At 41.6% G+C, this 20949-nt stretch overlaps 1 protein-coding gene across 5 annotated transcripts in view; it reads right to left on the bottom strand.

The window, feature by feature from the left end:
* LOC136964118 (rab-like protein 6) overlaps positions 1–20306 on the bottom strand; it is a 29346-nt gene extending 9040 nt beyond the window's left edge. For 3 of the 5 annotated variants that reach the window (XR_010879049.1, XM_067258072.1, XM_067258074.1), the window contains exons 1-11: positions 20021–20306; positions 19001–19395; positions 18604–18738; positions 18294–18340; positions 16764–16820; positions 16276–16367; positions 15798–15938; positions 15509–15614; positions 14161–14264; positions 12959–13368; positions 10040–10199 (exon numbers count right to left, since the gene is read on the bottom strand). Coding sequence is in view for 4 of the 5 variants with exons in the window: in XM_067258072.1 (XP_067114173.1) it covers positions 10040–10199; positions 12959–13368; positions 14161–14264; positions 15509–15614; positions 15798–15938; positions 16276–16367; positions 16764–16820; positions 18294–18340; positions 18604–18738; positions 19001–19130 (1382 nt within the window). In the remaining variant the exon portion in view is untranslated. Of the gene's footprint in view, positions 1–10039; positions 10200–12958; positions 13369–14160; positions 14265–15508; positions 15615–15797; positions 15939–16275; positions 16368–16763; positions 16821–18292; positions 18341–18603; positions 18739–19000; positions 19396–20020 lie in introns of all 5 variants that reach the window. The other 2 variants (XM_067258073.1, XM_067258075.1) reach the window with 2 other exon arrangements.
* Between the last annotated feature and the right edge of the window lie 643 nt (positions 20307–20949).

The raw sequence follows: 20949 nt of genomic DNA, 5'->3' as shown, positions 1-20949 counted from the left end.
TCAGACTCATACCCGTCAGAGATGAGCCCAATGAGGGTGGTGTCATCCGCAAACTTCAGAAGTTTAACAGACGGATGACTGGAGGTGCAGCTGTTGGTGTACAGGGAGAATAGCAGAGGGGAAAGGACGCAGCCCTGAGGAGATCTGGTGCTGATGGACTGGGAGTCAGAGACTTGTGTTCCCAGCTTAACCCACTGCTTCCTGTCAGACAGGAAGTCTGTGATCCACCTGCAGGTGGAGTCGGGCACGTTCAGCTGGGAGAGCTTGTCCTGAAGCAGGGTGGGGATGATGGTGTTGAAGGCAGAGCTGAAGTCCACAAACAGGATCCTGGCGTAGGATGCTGGGGAATCCAGGTGCTGTAGGGTGGAGTGGAGGGCCATGTTAACGTCATCATCCACAGATCTGTTGGCTCTGTAGGCAAACTGCAGTGGGTCCAGGAAAGGGTCTGTGATGGATTTGAGGTGTGCCAGCACAAGGCGCTCAAAAGACTTCATTACCACAGAGGTCAGGGCGACGGGTCTGTAGTCATTGAGTCCTGTTGGTCTTGGCTTTTTGGGCACAGGGATGATGGTGGAGGAATTGAGACAGGCTGGCACATGGCATGTCTCCATGGAGGTGTTAAAGATGTAGGTGAACACCGGAGACAGCTGGTCAGCGCAGTGCTTGAGGGTGGCAGGAGAGACAGAGTCCGGCCCAGCTGCTTTGCGGGGGTTCTGCCTCTTGAAAAGTCTGTTAACTTCACCCTCCTGAATGGAGAGAGTCGTCACTGTAGAGGGGGTGAGGGAGGAGGCCTCATGGGTGGGAAAGGGTAGTTCAGGACTGTCCAATTGTCTTTCAAATCTACAGTAGAACTCATTCAGGTAGTTGGCCAGGCGGGAGTAGTTAGTGGAGTAGGGGTCTCTGGGCTTGTAGTTGGTAATCTGCCTGAGCCCTCTCCAGACAGAAGCAGAGTCGTTAGCAGAAAAATGACGCTTCAGTCTCTCTGAGTACAGTTGTTTAGCCTCTCTCACCGCCTTGCTAAACCTGTTCTTCGACTACTTGAATCCGTCTCTATCCCCACTCCTAAATGCTTCCTCCTTCTCTGACCTCAACCTTCTGAGCGCTGCTGAGAACCAGGGCTTGTCGTTGTTGAAGCTCACCCTGGTGCGTGTTGGAATACAGCAGTCCTCACAGAAGCTGATGTATGATGTCAAAGCCTCTGTGAGTTCATCCAGACTATTGGTAGCAGTTGTGAACATATCCCAGTCAGTGCAGTCCAAACACGCCCGCAGATCCTCCATAGCCTCACTGGTCCACTGTTTTGATGTCCTCACAACAGGTTTACAGAGCTTTAATTTATGCCTGTATGCAGGAATCAGATGGTCAGTGACCCAGTGCTGCACTAGGCACGGCGTGGTAGGCTCTGACTGTAGTGTAGCAGTGATCCAGTGTTCTCTTCTCTGGTTGGGCATTTGATGAATTGTCTGTATTTAGGGAGTTTGTGGCTGAGATTACCTTTGTTAAAGTCGCCGAGCACGATAACAAGGGAATCCGGGTTTGCTCGCTCCACACTCAGAATCTGGTTGGCGAGCATGCGTTGGGCCTCTTTAACCTGTGGACCCAGTGCCATGTAAACTCCGACCAAAATGAGTGACGCAAATTCTCGTGGCGAGTAAAAAGGTTTACAGTTTATAAAAAATGATTCCAGATCCGGAGAACAATGTTTCAGAATCACTGTCACAACTACACACCAGCCACTGTTGATGTAGAAACAAATATCACCGCCTTTGGTTTTGCCGGAGAGTGCAGTGTCCCGGAGTGCAGTGTCCCGGTCAGCAGAGTTGAAAGCCAGCCAGATGTAATGCGGTGTCAGGGATCAAATCGCACAGCCATGTCTCCGTGAAGCACAAAACAGAAGATGAAAGTCTCTGTTTTTCACCATCAGTAGCTGAAGTTCGTCCATTTTATTGCACAGTGAACGTACGTTGGAGAGGAAAAAACTTGAAGCACTGTTCGGATTCCACATCTGCGTAGCCGAACTAGCGCTCCCGCTCGCTTTCCCCTTCGGCGTTTCACTGCATGGGCAAAGCCTAGCGCGGCACTGGCTAGATTTCCCACTAAATCTGCCGCTGGAAGCAGAAAAGTGGGAAATAAGTTCACAGGAGTTGTAGTCCTGATGTTTAGTAGTACTTCTCTTGTTAGAGAACCCCGGAAATCTTGGCAGAACACTGAATTAACAGACAAAACAAGACAAAACAGAGTGCACCTAGCAACCAAGGCAGCCATCATCGGCGCCATCTTGAATGTGTGATGATTTAGTTTACTGGCAATGGGGCTAACGTTATTTCATGTTCCTGACTGTGTTTCATTCAAATAAATAACCTGTGTTGTCATGTAAATCTACAATTCAAGATGCATGTTTGTCCAGATCAATTTTTCAGCAAGATAGCTAGAGCTAACTGAAGCTGCGTTGAATCACAATAGTTTGTTTGCTAAGCTGTAGTGCTAACGTTACCCACCTAAGTCGATCCTGTTTGCTTCGACAACAGAAGTGGAAAAAACAAACGTAATCATTTCTAATTATTTCTAGTCAATCTGTTGAAATCAATGTTGTGTAGACACAATAGATTTATTTGTACGTTTTTATTTCAAGTCTCCACCTTCATGTTTCAGTGAGTGTTGGCCGTGTTGCATCTTTGCTCTGCAGCTTCACTCGTTGTAGACCAACCAATCAGCGCGCAGCTCATATATATATTCATGAGCATACCATAAAAGGAGAAAACCGTTTTTTCCCGGGACAAATTCCCTGGAAGCATCATGGGGCATAGAACAGCACCTGGGCCATTTTCAGCCCAACCAATGTTACATACCCTATTCGGAGACCTTAAGGAACAGTGTAAAATACCCCAAAAACCCAGTCAATCTCCCCTTTAAAGACTGAGGAGTGCCCGTGATGCAGCCGGTGAATAAAATGTTGCCTAGTTGATTCGGTGGCACAGACACAGAGATTCCTGGAATTATAGATGCAGTGCCCATGCCCGTGATGCAGCTGGTGATGAGCCTTTAATGTCGGTTACTTGATTTTGTGTTAGTTTAATTGGCTCTTTGCAATGTTCATTGCCATGTACAGGCAGAGTTTTAATTCCTGACAAAATTCACTGATCCATACAGAAATAAAGTATCCACTTTCATTCGTCTTTGTTAGCTAGCCAGCATTTCATCCATAAAGAAAACCCTTTGAAAGAAGCTGATTCAAGGTTATGCCAGCAGTCAGGACTGCTGTTATAATAAAGCAAATTATTTTTAAGGGATCTCGAAGAGCTTATCCAAACAACATCAAACGCGACACGTCCTTGGGTTCTGAAATGGACACCTGCAGAATTACAACTTTGCACACTGCCCGGTTCTTGAGCTAATCGTTAAACAATCGCTGCACAAAAAAAATCAGACTTTAAAACTTGCACCGACCGACATTTCTCACAATATGGTATAGATGACAATGGGTTATAAAATATTTTGGATGTGTGTACAGTAACAGGTCTATTACCTCACAGGGTAATTTAATTTGTGAGCGTTTTGTAAAGAAATTAAAACAGGTCGCACCATAATGATTATTTGCACTCGCACAAATGCTACCAAATATATTATGAGGCCGCACAGATAAACTTTACATTTACATTACATTTAGTCATTTAGCAGACGCTCTTATCCAGAGCGACTTACAGTAAGTACAGGGACATTCCCCCGAGGCAAGTAGGGTGAAGTGCGTTGCCCAAGGACACAACGTCAGTTGGCATGACCGGGAATCAAACTGGCAACCTTCGGATTACCAGCCCAATTCCCTCACCGCTCAGCCACCTGACTCCCCACTTTCTGGAGCATATGCGACTAAAATGGTTGCATCATAATTCTTTCCCTTGTTGCTTTTATAATAGGCTACTCATATCTTTCATAACTTCATTAACTGCTGCAGTGCTCCATTGAAAGTCTGAGTGAGTTATGGTAAAGATGAAGGTAGACCCCTATAGATCACCTGATTTACGAGTCAGTCTTTCATTGGTGATGCACTAGTGGGCAGTTAAACTCTTCAGATTTCCTTTAAGTTCATCCATGAGAGCACATCACAGAACTTCAAGGCCCATTTCCTCTTGATAAAGGTGTCTGACATTCTCTTCCAAGGACAATGTTCCATTTCCCTCACCCTCTCTCCTTTCATTAGTGGAGCATTAGTGATTCCCCTCATTGCCCCGAAAAAACAAGCATGAGTGAAAATGTTGTATTATATAGATATTTGGTGGTTTCCAAAATCAAGAAAACGGCAGGGGGCAGGGCTTTCACATATAGATCTACTCCCTTCTGGAACAGACCTCCTGTTTCAATCAGGGAGGCTGACACTGTTCTTGTGTTTATGGATACATTAAATCATTTTGGTCAGTCCTACAGCTGCACCATTGCGCTAACTAACATTTAAACAGTGGGGCCCTCACCCCCCACTAACTGCTGTTTGCTTGTCCTCATCTGTAACCCTATATTTCTCTGTAATTAAAATGTCTGACCCACAATTATTTTAGCTTTTTTGAGATCACCAAATACTCCCACTGTATATTCTTTGTTGTCTATTGCAGTTGAAATGTTCTGTACTTGTTTCATTACTGCTAGTGAGGTAGACTGCTTAGCTTGAAATCCATACTGGTGATCACTTAATAAGTTATGTTTGTCAATAAAGTTCTCAAGTCTTTGTACAAATAACTTTTTGAATATTTTTGCGAGCTGGGGAAGCAGAGATACCGGTCTGTAATTGGAAAATCAATATCTGTCTCCATTCTTGTAGATGGGAATTACTGTAGCTATTTTCATTGTGTTTAGAAATATGCCTGTGAGGAAGGATTGATTACATATGTGTCAACGGTGTTGCTATATTTTCAATTATATTTTTTACTAGTGACATAGATCAATGAAATTGTAGACTTGTCTGTTGACTTTTTGTTCTTGAATTCATTAACAATATACATTTCACTGAATATTACTTCTATTTTCCTCCAACAACTTACTTTAATAACTTACTTGTTACAAAAATAAATGTATAACCCCCCAGTGGTGGAATCAACTCCCCACCTCCATCAGAGACACTGACTGTCTCTCCACCTTCAAGAAAAGGCTCAAGACGCACTTGTTCCGGGAGTACAACGGTACTTAGGAACGGTTCGCTTGACCCGATGTTAGTTTCCTCAAGGATCACAATGACTCTTGCTTAGAGACTTGTTGCTCTTGTGGTTAGTGGTAACTGATTTAAATTTTTGTTCTCGCTGTGATATATTGTTTTATTACTGTTGCTTGCTTTTTTCCACAGGTACACTTGCACTTATAGCTGTTCATGTTGTTTAATTGTAACTTGTTTAACTACATGCTCTTATGGTTCTTCCCTTTGGCACTTACTTTGGTTGTTCACAATGTGTGCTTCATGTTTTGGCTACTCGCAATGTTTTTTGGCTATCTTGTTGTTATGATCAGTGACCTATGCACTTTGTAAATCTCTCTCTTGGAAGTCGCTTTGGATAAAAGCGTCTGCTAAATGAATAAATGTAAATGTTTAAGTATTATGAGATGTATCTTATATTTTTTCATTTTCTTTTGTTCTGCATTTTAGGAATTCCCTGTAGAGTGAGTTTTCTTCTTACATGCATTCTGCACCCCCTTAGTAATCATATGTTTATTGTTATTGCTTACAAAAAAGGTCAAATTTACTTAATTTTGTACAAATATGTATCCTTGACGTATTTAAAAACGTTACTTAAGACAGTTGAATCAAATACAAAATGGCTGAAAGGGGTGTATTTATGTAAATGTCCACATTGCCTCAATATTTTTGTGTCACTAAATCAAATGTCATTTTGAATGTTTTTTTTAAACCTAATAGGCTTTAAGGTGACACCCCCCTGAAGTACCCTGCAAAGTTTCACCTTGATATGTGAAAATATGACAAATATGTTTGAGCTTGGACCAAATCTGACAATGCTTGCCATTGGAGACACTATTTATAAATGTATTATCCGGTTACTGAACATGGCAAATTCCAGATCTGGGAATGGCTCAATTGGATGAGATGTTGTGCTGGTAAACGAAGGGTTGTAGGTTCAAAACCAGTCAAAGCAATTTTTTTTCGACAGAACGGCCCATTACAACACTCCGATCATCTGTTTAGCGAGTGTGTAAACCACTGCAAAACAAGCCAGGTTCACCACAGTAGCTAGCTACTTGTAGGCTACACATGGTAGTGTCAGATTCACAACCGAGTTAGCTTTGATGAAGTATATTGATTGTTCAGGTGGATCCCTTGCCTGTTGCACAAATTCATTTCAGTTACCTAAGCCAGGACACATCACCACTGATGCTAGGCATGATTTGAAATTCCCTTCCATGACAAGTTATGGCTCCCCAAACAACCTTTTTCAAAGAACTACGAGTAAGCTATTCTTTACAGAGCAACCCAGTCATCCCGTTGTCCCGTTTTTATGTCCCATATATAAATAGGACTAAATTACTGCTGTTTGAACTTTAACCAAATATGACAATGCGTAAGTCTGTGAATGGCTTAGTAGGATGAGATGCAGTGCTGATGTGCGAAGGGGTGGTGGGTTCTAATCCAGTCAGAGATATAAACACTTTCTTCTTTTTTTTTTTTATTCTGACAGAAATTACTATTTCAAGTCTTCTAGTTAATCCCAGTGTATTATGTCAATTTTACAACATTTTGCCATTTTGAAGGAGGAATCCGCCATTGCTGCTTACAGCTATATTTCTACTTGGTTTTATAATCATGGGATAAAGGCTAATGCTGAACATTGTGTTAATAAAGTCTAATGTCTTTTGGTAACTAATCGATATTGAAATCACCACATACAAATACCATCTTATTATCATGTAGTTTGTCATAAATTCCTTTAATCTTATCCTTAAATTGATCAATGTCTGATCCTGGTGTTATATATGCAGTTTATGGTTATATTTTTGGCTTTTTCCACATCAATTTCAAGCTTAATTGTTTACATTTATGTAGGCTTTGCAACCCCCCCCCCCCCCCCCCCCATCATTTGCATTAGTGTCTATAAACTCTTCATCCTCAGTGTTGCAAACGGAAATATGTTATCACTGTCAAGTCCTGTCATCAATTAGTTGGTAGTATTCCTTTGATCCACCATCCTGTCCTGTATTTTTTGAACGTTTAGTCATCTGTATTGAGCCAAGTCTTTGTTCTCTCACCACCATCACTTTTGCCTCTTCCAGTGTTCCGTTCAGTCTTATCAATACTTTACAATTCCTTGTCCATGTTGCTTGTATCTTGTTTTGCCTTCTCAAGATGCGTGCATTTCTGGCGATATCAGCTTTTTTCTGTTTAAGGTGCTAATTCAGCTATAATTCAGTCCCCTTCAGCTTTAATAGCTACAATAGTTTGATTTTGTGTTTTCTATTTACTAACCGAATTATGATTTCCAGCTTCGCGTTGATATTTTTCAGAGGAAGAATGTGACAATCCACGTTTTTGCTTTTTATAGCCGTGTCTTTACTAGGGATGCGTATTGATAAGATTTTAACGATTCCGACTCCTTATCAATTCCTGCTTATCGATTCGATTCCTTATCGATTCTCTTATCGATGTTCCCCTCTACAGCAAACTAGGTATGTGCGTCCTGCACCCCCCCACACACACACACTCGTTCTAAACGAATTTCTCAAACTGGCTTTGACTGGCTCTGAAATGAGTTAATACCTACCACCTCTAGGCCTCTTCAGGCCTCTGTTTTCAAAACAAAATCTAGTCGGAGATAGAAAACTTTCAGTTTCCTTGTGTTCAAGCTTCTATTACTCAACACCATTAGGACTTACAGGGGAAATAACTTCAGTGACAACAGCTTTCAATGTACTTTGGGTATGTTGTTTAGGCGTTTTCAGGCACATTTAACAGGACTATTAAAAGGTTAAACAATTTACATTTATTCATTTAGCAGACGCTTTTATCCAAAGCGACTTCCAAGAGAGAGCTTTACAAAGTGCATAGGTCACTGATCATAACAACAAGATAGCCACAAAACATTGCGAGTAGCCAAAACATGAAGCACACATTGTGAACAACCAAAGTAAGTGCCAAAGGGAAGAACCATAAGAGCATGTAGTTAAACAAGTTACAATTAAACAACATGAACTGCTATAAGTGCAAGTGTACCTGTGGAAAAAACAAGCAACAATAATAAAAACAATATATCACAGCGAGTAAAATTGTTTTTAATCAGTTACCACTAACCACAAGAGCAACAAGTCTCTGAGCAAGAGTCATCGTGATCCTTGAGGAAACTAACATCGGGTCAAGCGAACCATTCCTAAGTACCGTTGTACTCCCGGAACAAGTGCTTCTTGAGCCTTTTCTTGAAGGTGGAGAGACAGTCAGTGTCTCTGATGGAGGTGGGGAGTTGATTCCACCACTGGGGGGCCAGACAATTAAAATGCTAAGTTTAATAATAGATTAAAATCGATATGCTCAGTTTAATAATGCGACACGCAAACGTTTGCTGATAACACACGCCGCCCGATAACGTGAAATGATCAATAAGATCAACACTAATGGGAGACGAATGCCGGAGCTAAAATGTATGCTTCAAACGACGGGACAGAAGACAACTAGATCGACTACACACAATAAAGGCAAATTGCTTCACACAGTAACAAGTGGTTGTGATCACTTTTGAGCTTAGCTCAAGAGTTTAGCTCTACCTTAGATAGTTAGAGATGAAGCGCGAACGTTAGCTGCGCTGCTGCATGCATCGAACACATGACGTTCCAGTAACTTCATTCCATGCTGTGTGTTCAAATGCTTCTTCATATTTGTAGTATTTCCTCCCTTCGACGAAATAGACTTTTTACACGCGTTACAAGTGGCGTTGTTGTCATTTTGTCGTGTGAAATACAACCAAACTTTAGAACGCTTCTTCCTAGTTGCCGTTTGCTGCGGTCTGTCTTCGCGCATGCGTGCACACACTTTTATAGTTTATTCAGACAGACGTTCGAGTCTCCCATTATTAAACTGAGCATATCGATTCTTAATCCATTATTAAACTTAGCATTTTAATTGTTTAACGGCACAGGGAATCGTTAACAGAATCGTTAAGGAATTTTGCTAACGATTCCAAGGAATCGATTCACTGGGAACCGGTTCTAAACAAGAACCGGTTCTCGATACCCATCCCTAGTCTTTACTGTCAAAGAATTGAATGACCCATTTCTCCAATGAGTGCAACTCACTTTTTAGGGAATCCTTACCTTCTTTGACTCCATTCGTAGCCCTGGCATAGGTTTAGTGTGTGGTTTCGAACCCACTGATGATCAAATTGTCTATGCGTGAATATTGTTCCATATCATCAACTCTCCGTTCCAGGTTTTCAATCCTCTTATCTTTGATTTTCAGCTGACCCACCTCTTCCATTAGGTCAAGTAAATTTGCTTGTTGTTTGGCCACTGTTTATCTCCTCCGACATGAAGTTTAGTGATTTTTTAATCTCCTCCATATCCTTCTCGATCATTGCAGCTGTCGCTTTTTTGGGTGTCATTTTGCTCTCCGTACTTAATAAATCTGTACTTATAGAACTTAATTGCATAAATTCGGATCAAAACAGACGCAATCTCACGTCTCATTCATTCATTCATTCCATGCCACCGGAACCCTGTGTCTAGAAATTATTTCGAGACCAGTGGCGAAAATCTGCTATCAACTTTGGGGGGGACAATTATATGACATTTTCTCAAGAGCAATTCCTGAGGGGGACACCAAAATTACTGCTGTAACACATAGTACAGTAAAAAAGCACCATTGTGTCCATAATCAGCTAAGTGCTTTCATTGCGTATAATTAATGTTATTGAAATTACATATTTAGGTTTACAGTGATTTATTGGGGGGGACAAATCCTATTTTCCCCAGGATGGGGGGGTCGTGACCCCCCGGGATTTCTGCCTATGTTCGAGACACATAGATAAGCAATTTCAGTATACGCTGGGAGACTTGGCCCTACCTGTCGCTGTCCATATTAACTGCTTTGCGGGCCTTCTCCTTGGCTTTAGCTCCTGAAGCCCCTTCCTCCAGGAAACTCCGATCCAGGCCCACCTCTGGAACAAAGTCATCCACATTTTGGATATTTCCCCTGGGCTGGCCGCAATCTGACCCTAGGCCATCTGGAGGCGGTGGCAGGGGAGAGATTGAGTGAACTTGTTATATGTAATAAGTAAACACACCAGACTATATTTTCCCACTTTTGCACACCTGTCCAATCTCTTGGTTGCAGGTACATGGAAATAGTGCTACATTCAGGAAACTATGCAGAAGGTGTAACTGCAAAAAAAAAGGTGTTTTTACATTTTTGACGATGGAAAAAATATATAAAGCTTTTTCACCACAACATCCACATCCACCTCTTTAACAACATATAATTAACAAGTCACTGAGAGACACAAAATAGTTTTCTGGAGTAGGCCTCTACAATATATAACATTTTGGACCTGGGTTAAGATTGGACTATTGGCCGTTTTAGATTTATAGATATCAATACAGTGAAGTAATCATCGTAAAATCGTAAAAATAAAAAACACTAGAAAAACATCAGTGGAGTGTTTCCCAGTTGCCGTGCTGAATAAGCTCTGCAGTCTAGGCATACCACTGTGTGTTTACCTGACATTGATGGACTATTCCAGTGCATGTAAATCCAAGCATTTTCTCGTGTACGCAAGAACCTCTGCTTGTGTCTGCTTTTGTATGAGGATGTTTCTGTATCCAAAGTGTGTAACCATTCATGTGTATGTGATAAATGTCCACCACCTCCACCCCCCACCACCCCTGGCTCTGCAATGCGGCAGAGAACAACCAGTGGTACCCGTGGGGTGGGGAGTTGTTCCCTGGCCCTAACTGTCCCATTAATAGCTCTACAAATGCATGGCCTGTCTTGGTCTCTTCCTCATCAGTCTCTCATCAGTATTCAATCCACAGAACCTCTTAACCTCTCATCTTCCTGCCAGACCATACTGGAGCACTGTTGCATGGAGAATGTTCTCATATGGATCATAATTTTACACAGAGGCAAGATTTACAAACCCCTTCCAGCGCCACAGGTTGGCAGGGCTCTTCCTGTAATGTTCCCCTGAGCTCCTAACAAATGTTCTTCCACATTCATCATACACATTTCAGCCTTATTTGGTTACAATCGTGAGTAAAGGTTCTTTTAATGGGGTGTGCTCAAGCCTTCGGCGAGCACAACCATTGTTCTCTCATATATATTTATTCTTTATTATTATTATTTATTTTCCCACCCCTAAGGATCCCTCAATATTTGGACTACATAGACCAGTGGTTCCCAACCCTGGTCCTCAGGACACCCTGTCCTGCATGTTTTAGATGTTTCCCTGTAAGCCTGCTTATGACCATTCATTTGAATCAGGTGTGTTGGAGCAGGGAAACATCTAAAACAGGCAGGACAGGATGCCCTGAGGACCAGGGTTGGGAACCACTGACATAGAAAACGTCGGTGACAAAAGGTTCGTCTCGTTAGCAATGACGTTGCTTGGATTTACGTTCCGTTGCACGGTTTAGGCTGAAGTTTTTGTGTTGAAAAATGCCTTGTGTGGCAGAAGGGAACTCAGTGCTAGCCTTACGTCACAACATCACAAGTTAGCAACGACGCTCTAGTAAGACCGACAGCGATATCAGCGAGCCCTCAGCATTAGTACCGTAGCTAAAAGTCTACTAAAGTTGAAGCTACTTGGTTCCCCTTCGTTCTTTTGGTGAGCAGTCTCTACTTACCCGGCGTCATGGAGCCGACGAGCTAAATACTTATTTAGCACTAGCGTTGCTACCTGAATATACCTACAGCTGGCAGCTGTGCTCCGTTTTGCTCCTAGATTCAGACTTAGCCCCGGTAAATTGTAGAGCTAACTAACTACTACACTTCTGCTGTGTGGGAATCGCAGGAGCTAACCAGTCGAAGGGCGTACAAAAATACAGGAGCACACCCCTCAATTTCCCCAGAAATTGTGGGGTACAACAGGTTACCCTGTTGTGGGGTACAACAGGGTAGCCTGGTCCTAACCAGACTGTCGTACATTTCATTTGTACAGAGTCTGGCCTCGCTCCATTGACAAGTGTTGACTTCGTTGTAGGCGGGTACTCTGTTGAAGTTTAAAACTATTGGATCTGCCCAGAGCCACTCTGATCTGCCATAACCAATCTCTAGCGTTTGCCAATTCCTTCACCACTACTGTAACAGAGCTAGCTGCCGTAGCTGGAAAATCAAACTGTTCCCGAACCCCGTGGGGAGGAGGGCCACAACATCATGGCCACCAACAAAACTCAAACTTGTTCTTGCTCTGGCTTTAGCTTATGGATATTCGGCAGAGTTGCCACAACGGACCGAATGGCTTCACTCGCATCTTTCTCCACCGCCATTACGGAACTACAACATAAACTAGCGCACGACAGCCACTCCCTCTGTTCGCTGATTGGCCGGTAGAAAATTAACCGGAGACATCTGACTTACTTACCTCATGGCCAGACCTAGTACAGAAGCAAATTCAAAATTGAGCGGAAGTACGTAGGAGGGCAGAGCCAGGCTAACAACAGGTTTAGTTTACTAGGTTACTATCTGTTCCTGCTCATGAATGTTGGAAATGGTTCACCTTGAACAAGCATTATGTGTACCTTATATAAATCAATTAAATAGGCAGATTGGTGGGGCAATCATTTAATATGCTATTTCTTAATTCTTTAACAGATGACCTATTGAATTCACATACGTGTTGAGCAGTTTAAGAAAAATAATTATTTGTGATTCTAATGTATTTACTCTTTCATATTGAAGATAACTGTATTTTCAGACATCCTCTATAACTGAGTTATACTCTTTATTAAATCAGTCTACAAACCAGCAAAACAATACATTGCTTACCTGTTTTAGGTGGTGTCTCAGGGATGGCAGATCCAAACAGCCTTGACATGAAGCCCCTTTTCTGGGGAGCGGTCACCTGGCCACCACTGGGCAACTGGGGCGTGGTGGACTGATGGGCCGCCTCCATGTTCTGTGGGGAAGCCAGGGGATGCTGTGTCTGACCTTGGCCAGTAGAAGAGGCAGGTTGCTGAGAGGGGTTAGGGTTATAAGGAGTAGGTACTTGGGCTGGGCTTGGGGTAGGTACAGTCTGGGGTGGGAGTGGGAGCTGGGGGGTGCAGGGGCTTGAGCATGCCCCAGGAGTGGAGGGTCCACTCTGGGGGACAATGGGCGACTGGGAGCCTGAAGAGGGACTCTGGCCATTGGAGGGAGAGTTGTATCCTTTCCCCTTGGCCTCCATCATATCCATGAAACTAGCAGGAAAACAATTGTAAGATAAGGCCAAATCCCAATACTCTGTCTTACCCCTACCCCTTAGTTTACCCCTAGCCCTCGAAACTGAGGGATAAGGGCTACATAGCCCTATGAAATGAGACACCAGTTGGTTACGGTTACGTATATCAATGTCTCCAAAGCAAGTAGTGTCCATTCAAGGCTAATCAGAGAAATGCGGGACTGTTGTGCAAATAAGCAATGTAACATCAGCGTAGCAAACTAAAACTAAAAACGATTTTTAAAAACGTTTCAATTAAAAACATGGTTGCATATGTACAGGACTGTGTAGAGCACAAAACAAGACTGTCGTAAATTTTTTATCAATTATGTAAGCCGAATATTTTACTTTTATGGGACTCTGGATGATCTGGCCGCCATTGTTGCCGGTCGCGCAGGATTCACATACCCCTAGGTTTCAAGTAAGCTCCCGAAAACACTTGGTTTTAAGGGGTGTATACCCCTACATCTTAACACAACCCCTCAATAAAAAAGAGTATTGGGACACAAAACTAAGGGGTAAGACAGAGTATTGGGATTCGGCCTAAGTCTGACTTTCACTTAGTAATTTCACTGACTACAACATTAACATTATTTGTAAAATAGACTTGTGTGTGTACCAAACCTGTCTCAATTAATACATTTCTACAGCAACTAGCACCTTTTAAGCAAGTCTAGAGAAATTGTACTGTTGTTAATCTCCTTGAAATACAAATACTGTTAAGCTGGTACACCTGACAGGCACATGCAAAAGTATTGACATAGTAACATACATGTCATAGTTCTGGTCCTCAGTCTCCTGCTGAACATTGAGTTCCTCTAGAGTGGCATCTATGTCCAGCTGGTTGGTCTCAAGCTGTCTAAGAAGAGTCTCCCTCTGCAAAAAAAAGATAATGTTGTCTTAGTATTTCCTTTTCTATTCTTTACTACATTTACTCATTTAGCAGAATCTTTTATCCAAAGCGAATTACAGTGCATAGAGTGGGGGAGGGACTCAAACCCACACTACAATGTACACACTGTGCAGCACTGCAGGAACTTGACTTCCTTGGGCTATGTGGTCAAACCCAGGATGTAGTGTGCAGAAGGCACACTATCACAAAGGTGACTGCACGCTGATGTACACTACATGGATCTATCAATAAACACATACATCAGAACAAGACAAACACAATAAACAACATGACAGAATATCACCTACAACCATGGTTCCCTATCAGCTAGTTTCATTTTTGGGAAACTGTCGCAATGCCTTTTATCTTAGGTATTGAAGTACAGCATAGACTGGGGCCTTGTTCCAGTCTGGAAACAAGGTCTCCGCTCTTACCCTTCTACTGTTCATTTACTCTCCACTTTCTTTTTAAATATCATCATCCTCTCAACTACCACCACCACCTTCATCTGAACTCACATCTATACCCTTGAAGGTAGAAGCACGAGCCATAGCACTAAAACTTACATGAGTTTTGGCCACCTGCTCAGCCAAGCATTTAAACTAAATTTTCTAAATAAACAGAAGCATTAGGCTTGGTTACTTGTTTAAGTTGGTACCCCTTTGCACAATTAAATTATTATAATTAATTTACAGCACTATCCATCTGACCAACTTAAAACCACTTAAGACAGAATTTTAAAAGATATGTAGTTAGTAAGAGGATACTGTGACCTACAGTCAAACTTGCTGCCTTGAATAATGTAAAGCCTCTGAATGAACAATGACTCTGTAAATGTTTGAACACTGCGTGCGTGAGGATGAGGTTTCACCAACAAACTTTACGTATGTCTTACATCGTACTTTACCCAACAGGCAGCACTAAAAGTAGGTTATTTGCGGATGTCACTGGGACAGTAGTTTATTGTTCACTTAAAAAAAGAACTCGGAATTACGCCAATGACAATGGAGTGAGCAAGGGATCGTGCATGTAATATTAGCTATGTATGTGTGAGGCGTTGGATACAGGGGAGCAGCCATTTTGCTTAGACAGAGGACAGGTAGAAAGTCTAGGGTTTCCGACAAAAGGGTTGATCAAGTCTGGAGCACAATTGCAGCACACTTGCATGTAGCTCGTTCAGATTGAAGTGGTAGTCGAAAATACCTTTACTTTAAGGGTTTTAACTGACCTGGAGTTGTAGAAAGGGGATGTTAAAGAAACGGTGGAGGTACTTGAGGCCAAAGCCATTCTTCATAGAACACTCTGCGTAATGGATGTAGGAGGAACCAGGGGGTCTATAAACATCAGGCATGAAGAAGTAGTTAGGAAGGAACTTGTGAATGTCAAAACAAGGGTCCGAGATGCTACTAGGAATCATGAGACGCATTAAAAGGTAGCGATTGTAAGACCCTCAAGCACTCAACTGTAAATTAAATGGATCGACTAAATAAACCCCCATATTATTATGGGCAACATACCTGTTCAGGTTTGATATGAACTCTCGTGTGTCATCAGGCAGGATAACCCGGTGTTCACCCATGTCCCTCTGGTTTCCTAGCACACACACTGGCACATGGGTGGGTACCTTGGGGAGCTCTCTCATGATGTAGTTAAAAGTCCTGTGAAAAATATGGTTCTGTATCACAATTGCTTCTGAACGCAAGCCAAAGACATGAGTGAAAGATTCAAGGTTGAGCATTAATCGTCAATGATTGTGACTTGGTTGTGAATGGTCCCCTTAAATTGCATTGCAAATTGCAAGCTCTAAAACAGTGGCCATAGTCAGAGTCTGGTACTATTGAGACATTGGCTGTCAAACAGTGGATGGCCCAGTGGTAACCAGATGCCTCAGTGTCTTGCAGCCCGGTACATAGAGTCAAATTACTAATGATGGTGATGTTGGTGGTGGAGTAGAGATGGAGAGACAACTATGAAGCAAAAGACAGAGGTACACACCACTGTTTTGTGATGTCAAACATCATGATAACGCCATTGCAGTTCTTGTACACATCCAAGAATTCAGCATCCAGAGCCATCTCAGTGTCAGACTGGTACAGACAACAGAGGAGCATAATTACAAACCTCTTATGATAGTCATAAAAAACAAAGGAGGTAAATCATCTTGGGGTATATGAAGGTAATGTAGAGCTAGCCCTAAAGAAGATACATGAAACTCCTATGAATAACAAATTGATATTTAATCTTTTGATGGAAAGCAGGAAATAAATAGCATAGGTATCCTGCTATCATAATAGTAGGAAAGCTAAAATCAACATGAGCATATAATAAGGTTAGAATACCGGTAACTATAATTTGTAGCTCTTTTATAGAAAGGATTGCTTTTGCATATAGTTCAGACTGTAAGATCAGTTAGGAAATAATGAAGGTGATTTGTACCAGACGATCCTGTATGCTATATGATTGAAAACAACATGGCTCTTTACCTCCTGGGGTTCATTTTCCAGTTTCAGATTTTCTCCTCGCTTCTTCCCTTTCCCTGCAGTGGTTGGGCAAATAGGACATTACAATTAGTGAGGCAGAAAAACTTTATTCAAAGAATTATTCGAAAAGCCCCAATAACAAATTTACAGTTGAAGCAATCAGCCTACTGTATATATCAGCTAGACTTCATAACTAATTAGGTATAGAGGTGGCTACTGTCACTGGGCAACATTTTTACAGAACTAGGAAAAGTTCAACCTATATGGCTAAAAGTATGTGCAAGAGTATACCTGCTCAGTATAAAGACACCTGCTTGTCAGAATATTTCATTCCAAAATCATGGGAATTAATATGGAATTGGTCCCCTCTTTGCTTCTATAGCTGATGTTGGAACAATAGATGTCGGAACATTGATGCAGGATTTTCTTCCATTCAGCCAGAAGAGCTAGTGGCTATACTAAGCATGTTTACACACACTTTTGGCCATGTAGTGTATTTATGCAAGACATCCATTTTCTACAATTTGGCATTTGCTTATTCTTTCAAGGGTTTTAAAAAACATTACATATTTAAGATGTGTTACTATATTGTCAGTTCATTGCATTTATTCAGAAAAACCTGTCACAAAAAGAGGGAAACAATTTTTACCCAAGATGCCAGAAAAACAGTTCAGTGTTTTTTCAAAACAATGAAAGCATTCACTTTATTAGTGTGCTTTGTGAATTTAAAGAGCCTGCCAAACCCAAAAATTACTGTCATTATGTTTTAGATATGAATTTGTGTAAAGCATACTAGATGTGTATACAAATCAGATATACTACCACTACGTCAAACTCTACTGAATAATTTCAAACCAGTCCTCTTCAGTCATTAGAGGCAACTATTGGATAAATTAAAAAATGTATGGTACACACCAACGACACACAAACTATTTATTTCCCACCTACTAACCAATTCCACATCTTCAACCCAAGACACATCATTGATGACCCCAAAAAGTAGGCAAAGTAGAGACTTTACCAAAGCCCTGAGCTGAGACCTACAGACAGCTATCAATATGACCTTCAGTCAGTTATCAATAGTTATTTGGGGTTAACTTGGTATTGATAATAGTGTTACACTTGTACAGCACAGCACACAGAAGTAGGAATCACTCCAAAGCACAAGCACCCTGAACTAACACAGGCTAGGCTAGGTCTCACCAAAGCCCTCAGGGATAGGGTGCTTTTGCCCTAAAAGGAGTAATGGGAGGTGAGAAGAGCATGAAATAAAACATGGAAGACCTGTTAGTTAAAAGAAGACAGATAAAAAATGAGTGATGCATCAATTGATGCAGTTTGCCAAAAGCAATACGTTATGCTATTTTTGTAAGATTGTTCCTGTGAATAGGTAAACATTCCAAACTTGGGAGCAGTACATACATTGATGTTAATGTAACTTGTGTTTTTTAACAGTCAAATAGCTGACAGTGCATATAATTTAAAGGTTTCAGCACAATTTCTTTGAAAACAAAGAAACATTCAATGCTCACCTTTGTCCACCACATCCCAGACTTCCACCTTGACAATGTCATCTGTTGCTGTTGAAACAGAAAAATAATCAAAATCCTTGACAGAACTTTAAAAAGCTTTTGGTTACACCATAAAACCCTAATAAATGCTAAATATATTGAACAGTGAATTTAAACCCCTGCTATTCTTTTCCTGTTAGGAGAAAGTAGCTTTCTTCATCAAGCCTTAATTCCTAAACCAGTTTACTTTAACAGCATATGCAACATCTATTTCTAGTCAACAATGAATATCATGGAGGTTTAGTTTAATTGCAAACATCCCATTCTCTTACTTTTGTAGTTCCAGTGGATGCTGGTGGCTTGAATCTCCTGTGTGGGAATGTACTCTTCTAGAAACTTCTTTCCCTGTAATCGATGCCACAGGGCACTCTTGCCCGTGTTTCGGTCACCACGGATGACAATTTTCACTAAAGTTAACAGAAAGTCACGAATAGTCATTTTTATGAAAGGTTCCCTCATGGAGAGAATAAATAAAAAAACTGTTTCCATGGTATGGAGGGCACCATCTGGGTGGTCATTTGGGAAATACATTGATTGGATTTTATTTTATTTTTTTAAGCCATTAAGAAATCCAAGGCCAAAAGTCATTTTAAATCCAGACTTTCTTTTTGTTGCAAACAGGCATAATTTATTTCATTGAGTCAGAGTAGCTAGCGTTATATCACTTACTGTTGTACTGCACTCCCTTGGCGAACCTTCTTTGCAGACTCTGGTTCATTGACTGCAGTCCAGCAGGAATATGTTTGTCCCTCAGCTGTCCAGGCTCAGAGCCCACCAGCTTCTTCAAAGCTGAAAACATCTTCCAGTCAGTTTGTTTTACAACTTTTTGGTCCTCTTTGTACCCTTTGGCACACCTTCTGTGTGGTAAAATGCCTAAATGAAATGGACACTACTAAAGTGAGGAAGTCTGGAGTAGCTCGCTATGTCTTCATTTTATTTTTACATCATTGGTGATTGACTCGTCAATGAGTACTGTCTCAAGAAGCACAATACAGCTTTTTCAAATCTTCGGAGGAGTCAGTCTCTTTTTGGCCTTGGTGCATAGAAAGCCATTGGACAGTCACCTGAAAGAGAGAAATAGCGAGAGATAGACTAGTTTAGATAAATAGTAGTTTTGATGCTATAGGTAAGGAAAGGTAAGAACAGTTATACGTGGTGACCTGATTTGGCAGCTATTGTACGTGTAGCAATTAGTCTGAATGAGCCAAGATGTTTTGAGCCATCATTAGACTGAACGTTAGGACTTGGTGCATTAGCCTTCGCTATCGACGGCTACAGTGCATGTTTACCTTAGCTGCTGTGTGCTCATGCAGTGCATTCTCTGATATGACTTACAGCAGCCTTGGCAAATGAAAGCTAGCAAGTTAGCTTACTCTGGTGATGACGCTGGAATAACATTCGTATCTAGCCTTGTTGTTGTGCACTGTCTTTTTATTTAAGTTTGATTCTAATTGAAAACACGCCATAACCGTTTCCGTACGGAATTGTCTCATGTGTAGAACATTGCTAGCTAATATACATAAGCTAGCCAGTACTGTACAGCTAGCTAGTAGTCTAAGCAATCTTGTGTAAACGTGTCATTTGTGAGATCCACGTTCCCATACATTGCTATCTGGTTAGCTCGCATTTTTTCATCACACATCCCTCCTTCTCAATATGGGGGTGGCAAGCATATATTCCTAAATTTACCTTAATTCAGACGAACGCCGCCCATCATGCAAGCCCCTTCGATGGAAAATGTCACGGCATGCTATCAATAACAATGTCCCTAGCTGGCTAGCCTGACTGTACCTCTCCTCATCAAACAAACTGCAACTGCAGAGAATCAATCAGGAGTGAATACCGGTGTGCCGTAGAATTCAGTTCCCCTGTTCCCCCTGTCATGCGCGTGCGCGAAATAGTAACGTTTTATCTTGTTGCTAGGTTGAGCTGTATGTGATATCATCGCATGCGTTAGCTTGTAGTGTACTCTACCATACGTTAGTTACATTTCTTGTTTTTCGTGAGTTAATTTGCATTCAATACAGGATTTAAAGTATAGCATAGTAAGTTGTGTTGCTCAATCGTTAGTCAGATGCAAATTCTAGCTTTTGCCCTGTTTTCAGAGGCTGTGTAACAGCAGCTAATGTAAAGCTAGTGTAGCCTAGCTCTACTGCAATTTACAGTACTGTACTAATGGATCCCAATTTGAACTGAAAATGCCTAGTTCTTCAGTAGCATTCTGTTGTTCGGACGGTTGTTTATGTTTTGTTTAATGTTTTTAATATTATTGTGTTTGTGTTGTTTTTAACACACAACTTTACGTTTTGTTGCAGGCACACAAATAAACTATATTGTTCAAGTTCAAGTCTTTTATTGAGAGGCAGTTAGAACCGGTACTGTACTGTAGCTAGTGGTACGTGCCAGTGGAGCGAGTGGTACGTGACAAGACAAGTTTACGCGCCAAATCCCAGGGGGCCGCCATAACTCTACACAAATGCACTTCATTTCCGCAGGAAGTGGTTTGCAAAGCGTCTGCCGGTGTAAACACAGCGATGTCGATGCTAGCTTGGGATCACGGTTCTACTACTTTGACATACTTGTCGTTTGACATTTACTACTGGATAAGTTGCCAACGT

This window comes from Osmerus mordax, chromosome 20, assembly GCF_038355195.1.
Source record: "Osmerus mordax isolate fOsmMor3 chromosome 20, fOsmMor3.pri, whole genome shotgun sequence".
In the NCBI taxonomy this organism is placed as follows: domain Eukaryota; kingdom Metazoa; phylum Chordata; class Actinopteri; order Osmeriformes; family Osmeridae; genus Osmerus; species Osmerus mordax.
Note: the sequence above shows the minus strand (reverse complement) of the source record. Positions and strands in the feature narration are given on the sequence as shown.